The sequence below is a fragment of the Nuphar pumila genome, chromosome 3, assembly GCF_984573655.1.
Source record: "Nuphar pumila chromosome 3, dmNupPumi1.hap1.1, whole genome shotgun sequence".
NCBI lineage: Eukaryota > Viridiplantae > Streptophyta > Magnoliopsida > Nymphaeales > Nymphaeaceae > Nuphar > Nuphar pumila.
Genome location: NC_143251.1, coordinates 77,867,821 through 77,880,194, shown reverse-complemented (window position 1 = coordinate 77,880,194; position 12,374 = coordinate 77,867,821). Strand labels below are relative to the sequence as shown.

Genomic DNA, 12,374 nt, shown 5'->3' with positions numbered 1-12,374 from the left:
TGCATGTAAACGGTCTCAGATAGATCCCCATATAGAAATGCATTTTTTACATCTAATTGGTACAAGCTCCAACCATGCTGAACAGCTAATGAGAGAACAAGACAAATGGTACCCATCCGTGCAACAGGAGAAAAGGTTTCAAAGAAATCAATACCATATGTCTGAGTATACCCTTTTGTTATTAATCTGGCCTTGTACCTTTCAATAGAACCATCAGATTTGTACTTTATTGTATATACCCATTTACATCCAATAATGTCAGCGTCTGCTGGGGAATCAACTAGATCCCATGTATGCTAAGATACTAAAGCATCCATTTCTTCTTGCATAGCCAGCTTCCAGCGATTATCAAGCTCTGCCTGCTGATAGTTCAGAGGAATAGTTTCAGCAGATAAGGCTGAAATAAAAGATTTCATCTGATTTCTAATTCTGGCATCAGAGACAAAATGAGATATGGGATATAAGGTACATTGTCGTGTCCCCTTTCGTAGAGCAATAGGCCTGTTATTATCATCATGAAGATCACTATTGTCAGTAGAACTTACCTCAGAGGAAGAAGAAGATGAAGGCACTTGCGGAGGTGGAGCTCTACGCACATATATCAATGGAAGATTATGAAATCTGGAAGAGGATGAAGTTTGATTCGGTAATGAGGGCACGGATTTCAAAGGAAAAGGAGGTATAGGCAATGAAAAAGACTCAGCTGGATTAACATGCAGAGGGGAACCGATACTAGAGTAATATGGAGTGGATTCCAAGAAAGATACATCCGCACTGACATACTCTCGGCGAGAAATAGGATCATAACATCGATATCCCTTTTGATTTTTGGGAAAACCTATAAATATGCATTTTGTAGCTTGAGCAACTAATTTATCACGGTCAGGGCCAAGTTTGTGTACAAAACAAACACATCCAAATATTTTGGGCGAGAAAGAGAAGAGTGGGGTATTGGGTTTTAGGATATGTAATGGAACTTGATCACCCACGGAAGAAGAAGGCATGCGGTTGATCAGATAACAAGCAGTGGTAATCGCATTACCCCAGTATAACGCAGGAACATTAGATTGAATCATAATGGTCCGAGCAACATCAAACAGGTGCCTATGTTTTCGCTCAGCCACCCCATTTTGTTGAGATGAATAGGCACAAGAAGTTTGAGGTTGAATGCCATGATCTTGGTAAAATTGTAACAGAACTTTTGATTTAAACTCAAGAGCATTATCAGTGCGAACAATCTTGACAATAGATTCAAACTGAGTTTTTATTTCAAGAATTAAGGATTTGATAATAGTTGGAACTTCAGATCGTTCTTTTATTAGAAACACCCATGACAACTTAGAGAAGTCATCAACAATAACTAGATAGTATCGACACTGAGTCCTAGTAGGAATCTTACTAGGACCCCATACATTTGCATGAAGAAGTTCAAAAACTTTATTACTAGACTGACTTTGACTCGAAGGGAACCAACTTAGATGATGCTTGCCCAGCTGACATGCTTCACACTGAAATGATGTGGTGGAAGGAATTTGAGGAAAGACCGAACGAAGCTTTCACAATGAAGGATGACCAAGATGACGATGCCACTGAACATGACTGAATGAATGTTCAACTGCAGCATGAACATTACCCATTGGATGATGTAGGTAGTAAACTTCATTTTCTTCATAGCCTCCACCAATCTTCTTCCCCGTCAGCAAATCCTGAAAATGACAACCCATCAGATCGAATATTACTCTACAGTTTTGTTCTTTTATAAGGCAACTAACAGAGAGTAAACTTTGAGGAAAGTTTGGAGCATGAAGAACATTTTGCAACTGTAATGAGGAGGATATAGAAATATTTCCCTGACCAACAACCGGGGAGGAACTCCCATCAGCTAATGAGACTCCTCGATGAGCATTAATATCCTTTAGATCTGAAAAAACAAGTGAATTTCCACACAAATGTCTGAATGCACTAGAGTCAATAATCCACTTACTGTTAGTCAGATGAAGATGATTTTCGATTGAATAGGCAACACCAGCTACAAGAGGGGTGGAACTCAAAGGACGAAGAGCTATCAGCTCATCATATTCAGCACGACTGAGGGTGATACTACTGTCACTTGCAGAGATATTTTCATGTACCTTTGTTGCCTCGAGAGTAGTAACATTTGCTTTAGCAGCATATGACTTTGATGAAGAAGAGGTTGGCCGGCCATGTTTATCCCAGCACCGATCTTCTAAATGTCCAGATTTTCCACAGAATGTACATTAAAGTTTTTCTCTGCCTCCCATACCTCGTCCACGACCTCGTCCTTTGATATTCTAAATATTTTCATGCCCATAACCAGAGGAGACAACTAGAGCAGATGACTGGGTCACAGGCTGTGATTGTGGAAGAGATATTGCAAGTCTACTCAGGCAATTGTATACATCAGCAAGAGTAGGTACATCTGATCCAGTCAACATTTGGACTTTTGCAACAAAGAATTTTGAAGATAAGCCTGTAAGAAATCGAGCAACCATAGTCTGTTCTTGATGATCCTTCTGCTTCGAACAACAAAGAGGCCTGTGAGCATTGAGTCTTTCAAACACAACTTTTACTGATGCATAGTACTGGGCCAAGGTCTGATCTCCCTGCTGTAAAATATATATCTCTTGTTCGACTTGCAGGATACGACTCACATTAGTCTCTTGTGAATACGTATCTCTAAGATTGTCTCACATCTGTTTGGTTGTATTATGGTAAATTAAACCATCTGCAATATGGGTTTCGACACTATTCATGATCCATGACATAACTATGTCATTATCTTCATCCCAAGTAACGTATTTTCCCACCTTTTCATTTGGTTCGTCTTCCAACAAAATATGTTTTCTACGATGTCCAAACACCGACATCATAAAAGTTCTGGACCACCTAGCATAGTTAGTTTCATTCAACCTTACAGAAGAGTCGTACGAGAATGGATTGGCAAAAGCCTTATACTCTCCAATATGTTCAATTTTGGAATCACATTTCGAAGTTTCACCCATACTGAATATTTAATTCTATTTCAGCCAAAAAAAATCAGATTTACCCACTTGAATAGCAGGTTTTATAAACCCAGCAGCCACATCAGAGATAAATTTTTTTTGACAGGCTTCTAGCAGCACATAAAATAGCGTGTGTGACAATCATGCATCAGCTAGAACCGACCACCAGCATCTATACTCAACACAGAATCCCACGACAATAAAAAAAAAACTTTCACATAAACAAGATATTTTTCAACACAGCAGAGAAACACGCTTGTTGTTTCCACGACATGAGCACAACTGAAACTCTTTCACAGCAAAAGAAAACAAATCACGACAGCATGAAAAAAAAATCATGACCCAGCAGGGAATCATGGCAGATGTTGAAATCACGACAGATGCTGAAATTTGATACGAGCTGAAATCACGACATATGCTGAAATCACGACAGATGCTGAAATCACGACAGTTGTAAATCACGACAGCTGTTGCTGAAACCATATTGACAGATGTTGTAAATCACGACAGCAAAAAGGAAGCTCATTTCTTCAAGATCTCATGACAGCTAACAAGGGACACGATAAAAAATCACGGCAGCAGCACATCTCGATCACAGATAGCAGCACCTAAAATCTGTTATCAGCTGCCAAACCCAAGAATCACGACAGGTGGAACTCACGGGCTCAAGGGTTTGCATAGCAGGAAATCACGGCAGGAAAAACTCGGAAATCACGGCAAGGCTTCTCCCAAACAATAGAAAATCACGGCATGAACAAAACATCTGCTCCCTTAGATCTGATGACAGATCTGGGTCATCAATCCCAGATCTGTTATCAGATCTTACACAGAATAAGAACAGCTGAGCTGATTTGAAGATATAATTTTTTTTTGTTGGTGTAGATCATTCGAAGATTGATCACGATCGACGATCACGCTCCCACGATCAGTAGCTCTGATACCATGTTGAAGGAAAGATTAGATACATCGAACCCTAGGTAGAGAGAGAGAGAAGGGAGAGAGAGAGAGAGAGAGAGAGACAGCTGCACAAGAAAATTCGTTAATCCACATTAGGGTTGCTCTCTATGTTAAATAGAGAGAGGCCAAAAGAATAAATTACATCTAAGTCCATTATTAAATAAAAATTTCAAATAACCTCCAAACTAAGAAGATTTAAACTTAAACCACCTATTCTCAACACTCTTAAATTGTTTAGAACAATTTGGTTTGTGTGATAAATGTATATCATGGACTAAGGGCTTGCTTAATGCCTCATCCGTTGCAGTGTCTATCAATGGGAAAAATGGTGACCTCTTCAAACCAAAGAGGGGGTTGTGCTAAGGGGACTACATTTCACCATTTCTATTCCTTAGGGCTTTAGAAGCTCTTTCGATTATGATTGACTCGATGGAGATACATTGCTATTTTGTGGGTTGCAAGGTCTCGGATAGTGTCACCATCTCCCACCTTTTATTTGCTGACGATTTATCTATTGGTGTTTGAGAAAGCAATCAAAGACAACTTTTGAGTACTTTGAATCCTCATTCAAAGCTTTGCTCACATCTCGGGCTTGCGTATGAATGGTGTCAAAAGTCAAATCTTGGTATTGAATGATCCCTCGAAGAAAATGCAATGGATAGTGAACTCTATCTTTGATTGTAAGGCGGTCATTACCAATGAAGTATCTTGGCTTACCTTTCCTTTGATGTCTCTAGAGAGCTACATTAGACTTGTCTCGAAGATAGAGACACACAAAAAATTCAGAATTGTGCAAACCGTCTACTATCCAAAGCTAACACCATATATCTTTGGTGAAGTTCATCATAACCCCTGTCCTATACTACATGCATATTTTTAAGATCCCCAAAAAGTAGAGAAAAGGTTTATTATTCTTCAAATGTTTATTTGGTCGGGTAAATCGGGCACATACAACTCTTTGGTATGTTGACACTTGATCTCTAAACCACTCCATCTAGAGGGTTTGAGAATTGACAACATACATAAGTTCAACAAAGCTTTCTTAGAAAAGTAGCTATGGGTCATTTGTAAAAAAGAGAGTAGGATTGCTACCATATTCATAGAAAAATATGTTCTATAAGGATGGCCTTCTAAGTGGTTCTAAAATCAATTTTGAAAAAAGGGTTCAGGAATTTAGAAGAGGGGAAACCATAATTAAAGCAAAGAACAAAATCAAGCGGATTAGCTGCTAAAAGTATCTATATATCCAGCAGTAGATCTATTAGATCAAATGCATATTATGCTCCCTTTGACTTCAGAATTAGTAAAATTCCATTTCTCAATCGGGCAGGCAATTGATGTGGTAGAAGTCATCAGTTCATGCCTGATTATTGCTAAACCATTGACTTGCTCATTAGCTTGATTTGGTATAAAATCGAATTCCAACAGCTAGACCCAAAATTGCAAGTGGAACAAGGAACTGCAGAATCTTGATAATAAACTCAGAAGTTTTGTCCTGGTTATAGTAAGGCTGCTTTGGTGGTGTGTATTTCGGCTTTATAGGGAAGGTTGATGCATCAATCTCATCAACAAGGTACTCATCCATCATTGCCTGTGCACTGGTGCTATGTTCAACATCCTCAAAATCATCTGTTGCGTCTTTCCCTGCCAACCAAGAAAAGAAGGCCAATTACTCTCAAGTGCAGCCATGATCATACAGAAGCTAGTGTAAAAGCATCAGTGGCTGACAACAAAACTTCATCTCCACCTGGATGGTCCTCCAAGAATTTGGTTACATCATATACCTGTTTTCATCATTGAGCACACCAAAAGTGCAGAAAGCATTTTAAGTTTAACCAGATACACCAATAGAAAGATCGACAACGAAAATAAACTAGCAAACAGAGAAGCAGGATAACTAAAAATTGGATTCTGCCAAAGCTAAACAGTCTTGACCAGCTGGATTTTCAAGGACCACCAATATAACTTGGTTTCATAGCCCAAATCTTATTGAATAAGTTATTTAAATAGGCAAGGCATTGCTTCACCAATCTTGTCAAGAAATTAAAATGCGAAAGCCAAAAGGGATGAGTAAATTCTTCTAGAGGATAATACATCATAGCAAAGTTCATGTCAACAACATTTAAGCATGCCACCATATCATGAAGAAGGATCACTTTAAACCTTGATCTACTAATCAATGTTGAAATAATGCTGCATCAAGACAGAACAAAGAATTTTTAGTTCTGATCTAATCCCACGGAGTAGCAATAACTTCTGCTCCGACGACAAAGCAATTGTGTTCCTAGAGCAGATAAAAAAACTGGCACCCAATCACGGCTATGTCACGCAGATACTTCATTTTGACTCCCGTGCCGTATCCCCAAATATACAAGTCATATTGGAAACTTCATAAAAATGGTTGTATCCCGGTATCCACAGCCTTATCCACGTGACATAGGATCAAAGCAATGCCTGAAAAGCAGCTACAAGTCCATGTCATCTATGCTACTGCCACGTAATTAACGGCGAGAACAGGATTTGTGGTGCTCATAATCAAACCCAATAAAATCAATTGCACTACCAAATGTAAGCTACAACTAGGTATCTATCCTACACAACTAAATCCAAACAAAGGCAAAACATTATTTTCTGTATCATCTCAAAATTTTTTCAAGATACAATGATATTTTGACGAGGCAAAACTTGAGCAAGTTAGATAGCGTGGAGAGTTCAACTCTGTTAGGATCTAAAAAAGTACCAGAGCTGATCAATTCTTTTTCTCCCCCCAACTTTAGAAACTTGTGTTAATTTCCATTTTTTCAAGTAATATCCTAATTTTTTGTTTATGAATGGCAATTACATAAAGAACTAAAATTCCCAAACAGAACCTTCCAAGCTGCCAATTTTTTTTTCGTATCAAGTATTTGATGATTTGCTTCAGAGAGGAAAACCACGAAAAATAAAATAACCCCAAATTGGAAGTGTAGAAGTCTGATGGCAGCAATGAATTCGACATATGAAAAGTGCAAATAAAAGATTCAAAAATAAAATTATGTAAGAAAAAGAAACGGAAGAAGAGGACGACAGCATCGTTGTATAACAAAAAAAGACGAAGTAACAGAAGATTTGGCTTGGGGAGCCCCAAGTTCTTATTTGAATTGGTCACTGAATCAACCAAAAATATAGGGAGCAGAAAACCATCTCTGCAGAGAGAGAGAGAGAGAGAGAGACCTTGCCATTGATGATAAGCCAGCAAGACTTGGAGTTGTGCTTCGATACCTCTTCCAAAGTGAATACCTTTGGATCAGATCCCATTTGCTTTTCTCCTTTCTACGTCCCTCTTCTTCGATTGCTCCTCTCACACTAGTAATAAATAACAACCTTTGCTTCCTTTCAGTTTCTCTTTTATTTTTATCGACTTCCTCACCAACGAACCAACCAACCTATTCAGAGAAGGTGAGGACGAGGAGAAAAGATCAGGCGCAATGGGATTGCACATTTTGGTGTGATACAGCACAAAATCACCCTCCATCTGGCTTGATCCTAAAGATGGAGAATGATCAGATACAGCAGCACACTAAAAGTGTGCAATCACATTGCACCAGATCCTCTTTCCAGGATGAGTGGGGAATGGGATGCCGGGGTTGGTGGGCTATCGGGTTTTTGACCCATCAGGGTATATACTCAAAACCGCTTACACAACTATTTGCTGGATTTGGGTTTTGTCGGGTGAACAAAAATGAAATTAGAAACTTGGAATTTGGAATTCTTTTATAATATTTTTAGTTCCCATATTTTAGTGATTCTATGAGTCACTAGAATATGAGAACTAAAAATATAAGCATTTCCAATACTGTTTTTTGCAAATCCAATCATGTGGATGTGCTTGGCACGGTGAATTTGCTAGGAATCAACCATTGGATCGTGTCTTTTTGATAAAAAAAATGTGATTTTTGAATGCTTGAATATTTATGAAGATTATGAGCCATTGATTTTGAAGCCTTAAAAAAATCTCTTTTATGCATCAAAATCAGACTATTCAAGAGAGGGTTCTTATAAAACCAAGCATGCAAATCACATCTGTACCGTTAGATTCAAGAGAAAAGAACAAAAAATTCATAAAAATCATGGTTCACACATTAGTTCTCATATTTTCATATATCATATTCTAGTGATTATATATTAATACCTAGGAGCACAACTAGTAGTGGAACGTAGTTGAGCGTCCATTGTGCAAGTGATGGATGCTCAATGTCTTTTCCTCACAAAAACAGTGTTCAACATCAAAATCAATGAAAAAATAGACCTTTAGCAGCAGTGTCGATCGCGCATCCCCTAGTGGCTTTAGCAGCAGTTTTGATCGCCGCTAAAGGTCCCAGTGGAAAAATGGGACCTTTAGCGACAGCTAAAACCACCACTAACCATTTTTTTTTATGTTAAACAACATTTTTACAGGGAAAAGACATTGAGCATCCATCACTTGAATGATGGACGCTTAGCAGCATTCCACTTGTAGTTGTACTGTAACACCCTAAAATTTTAACATGAAAATACATTTTTTTTTTAAACATTTAATATGAGGTTTCATCTATGGCATTACCTTAACCGAATTATGCTCTAAAGAGTTAGTCTACGTAAGCACCAACATTTAATAGCTCTTTAGAACCAAGTTCAAAAAAAACATCCAATTGACAAAACCCTTTATCAAATAATTTTGAAATCATAACGAAAATCATTAGTTTGAAATCAGTTAAACATTCTGGATAAGTTACAGATATTCAAACACATCACTATTCATCAATTTAAAGCATTTATCAAATAAATGAATCTAATACAAGTAGTTTTAATTTAATAATTAATCAACCCAAAAATAAAGTTCTCGAGATTCCAATGATCGATTCACATGGCACCCCCGCAACATCCCGCAATTGTTCAATAAGTCCACTCGTTAGCTGAACATTGGTAAAGTATGGGATCAGACTACAATGAGTCATAGTAAGAAATACACCAAACAAGTATGCGTATATAAAACTAAGTGCACATAAACTCAAATATCATTCTGAACAATTATATTGGACAAGTAAATCATAGAGCATTCAACAAAATAAGCATAACCTGTATTTTTATGCAATGTGCCATAAAACAAAAGCAATTTCATGATTATGCATCTAACTTATTAGAACATATTTTCACACAAGTCTTCATGCATAAATGTGTTCAAGTTTAAGGCTTTATGTTTTTCTATATTAACCTCTAGAGCGTACTTGTAGTAGAATTGTAGCCTCAGAGGAAACCCCTAGGGTGTTTGTTATACTATGTATTTTAATTCTTCGAGTGACTTACTGAGACCGATCGACTGAGGGTGGTATATGATCGAGAGAAAACTACTAGTAGTTGAGATTCTTGAGATGAATTTTAACTCTTCTGCAAAAGACATAAATCTACCACCTAGGATATATTGGTAGTCTTGGCCCCCTAGCTCTGAGGACTGGGGACAAAGTGAGACACCATTGCTCTAACTAAAAATCCATAACGATCCAAAAGAGTTTTCTACCACCTACCCTTTTCAAGTTAAGCCCAAGTCTGATGAGTTATTAGATGTTATTAAAACATGATTCTATACATTTTCATTACAAGTGCCCACATAGCTCCACTAAGGCTTAATAACCCAAGTACCCCTCCAGGGTAACTTGCCACATTGCCCTCCAGGTGTAAGCAACATACTACTCATCTAGGTAGTTAGACAATTTTATTTACTCAGTCAAGTTCATAGTCCAATCAGTATGCTCCAATGCATTTAAACCAACTGAGCATCTTGCCTCTGAAGGTGTATCCATGTGTGCATGTGTGTATTATGTATGCATGTGTGTATTTATTAAAATAACTTGGTCCACTCACAACACCCATATTGGGTTCTCAACAACCCCTTGTTCACTCATGAGCAAAATATGTGTGCATGCATTTTTCATGCCTTACAACATAATGATATCACATGCCACACATACATTTATTTGTGCACCCATAACACTATAATAGTTCCTTGAACCACAATTTTATGTATATGCATGTCTCGCCATGTCTTACAACACATCATATATAAAAAAATTATGCAACACGTAATGTTTGTGCCCTCAAGCACTAATTTGGTTCCTCAAACCGGAAATCTCATTCAGAAGCATTCACATGTGCAATATGCAATAATAAATTCAATAGAATTCCATAGGGGTTGGGCGGCTTCCACTGGGGTAGATCGAGGAATAGAATGGATCCTATTGAGGCAGATCTGTTGAGTCAGATTTGGGGCAGTTCTCCTTTAGTTCGGATCTTAGGGTGTCAGAGTGGCTTCTCTGGATCGGATTCGGGGCGGTTCATAACAAACCACCCCTCTCAAACTTGACTTGCCCTTAAGGTGAGAACTCTGTGTACTAAAACTAGGAACACTTTTTCTAATCCAACCAAAGTCATGTGAGAGGCCTCCAAAGTGGAATGAGTTATACAGATCTAGAGCGGTTGGTTGAGACAAAATATGAATCCATTTTGAATCAACTGTTGCATCAGATCCGCCTGATCCGTATATGAAGGGAGGACGAATCTGGCCATTTTGGAATCCAGATCTTAATCTTGCTCGGATGCTTTTGGGTCCTTGTTTCTACAACTTTTCTTTTGTTAAACATGCATGCTAAAAGCACTCGAGGGCGCTAGTGGGATGACTAGCCTATGCCTCCATCTGGGACTTGGGACAAAGACCTGCGATGAGAGCTTCATGGGACCTATCGACCCCCAAATTGTTGAGTCCTTCAAACTCTGCCAAGTACTCCATTACGTTGCCAATGAACAACGTTTGGCATAATGGTAGATCTGTAGAGTTTCCTTATTACAAAGGCATCTCCTCGATCAATTGGGGTGTCAACATGATTATGCATGCTTCTTCAAAGAATGATGCAAGATTCACATCGTGGAGAACTAGATCCATTTTTTTGACAATCTTCACATGGTCTCGTGAAGAATGATGGAAGATTTGCAAAATAAATGATCCAGTCTAGATTCATTCTTGCATTTCACTCGACAAATTTTCGTTGTTGCTTCACCATGTCTATCTTATACCTTTTATGATCCTCCTTGAAGCATTAAGACACTCATTTATGTAATCAACAAGTTGGCATATTTTGGCGACCAGGCTTGAAAGTCCAATTTTGAGCATTTTGTGTTTTGTGCACAATACATGACAAATTTGAGGTTCTGACCCATGTGGTTGGCTAAAAATTTTAATTTTGAATCCAATGTAACAAATCATGCCAAAAAAATCCTCATGAATTGACAGAAATCATGATTTTGTTGTGATGGACTAGGTACCACACTATAGTGTCAGGCTACAGTACTATAAGAGGTTCAGATGGTGCAGAGGGGTAGGCTAGGGTTTAAAGATGACTTTGGGTTTGGTTTTGGTAAGAGGTCTCAGGTATGTAAAACCCATAATTTGTAAGGATTATTAATAAATAAAGAACTCATTTTTTTTATCTCCAAATTAGAAATGTGTTTTCAGCTTTTGAATTTCATTTATTTATTTATTACATATTCATTTATTCATTTAAGCCAATCAAGGTATAATTTGCATTTATAGAACTATTTTGGGCTATAAATCACTATTATATATATATATATATTATATTTAAATATATTTTTGATGGAGCTTATAAATTATTATATTGTATTTGTATGTTATTTGGTTATTGGTAATGATTTATAGGGTAATTTGCTATTTTTGGTAATCTTGTTATAATTAGAATTTTTTGAGTTTTTGGCGTTAGCGATCGCACAAGAAGGGTTTGTTGTATTGCTTGGGTAGCGATCTTTGCGAACTTCGAAACTCCTCGATCTTTTGAGTTTCAATTCATTGTTCTTCACATTATTAAGGTAAGATACCTTAACTGAACTTGTAGAGAGCATGTTTAAGCACTAATTGTGTAAGCATGGTGTCGTTGCACTGAATATTTAAATGAATTGCAAATATAAGTTATGCTCACACACTTCACTTAGTTATGGATATCTAGGACTCTTGTGATTATAATTCAGAGATCATGCTTGTCATGATTGTAGTTAGTGGAATATGAAGTGTATTTGTTGCAGGTACACCTGTGTGTGGGTTTGAATGCCCGTGCACTTATGAATGTATAATATATATGCAATGTGTGTCATCATACTTTGGTTTGCGCATACAATGTTGCTTTGTGTATTTGTATGAATTTGATACATGGTGCACATATAACTACTATGGATATGTATAAGTCGTGTTCGATGCATACTGTGAATATTATATATATTGTCTTGTCATATGATGGACTCATTTATTCTTGTATAGAAGAATGCATGTGAATGCTATAAATTGTTTTGAACTTGTATGTCTTGTTTGCT

At 37.5% G+C, this 12,374-nt stretch overlaps 1 protein-coding gene across 1 annotated transcript; it reads right to left on the bottom strand.

Annotated features, from left to right (window-relative positions):
• Positions 1–4,843: 4,843 nt before the first annotated feature.
• Positions 4,844–7,277, bottom strand: LOC149843066 (cytochrome b5-like). The gene is made up of 3 exons (XM_090001683.1): positions 7,194–7,277; positions 5,701–5,764; positions 4,844–5,627 (listed from the first exon to the last, which is right to left on the bottom strand). The coding sequence occupies exons 1-3, from the start codon at positions 7,275–7,277 to the stop codon at positions 5,374–5,376; spliced, it is 402 nt and encodes a 133-aa protein (XP_089857809.1). The 3' UTR covers positions 4,844–5,373.
• Positions 7,278–12,374: the final 5,097 nt, after the last annotated feature.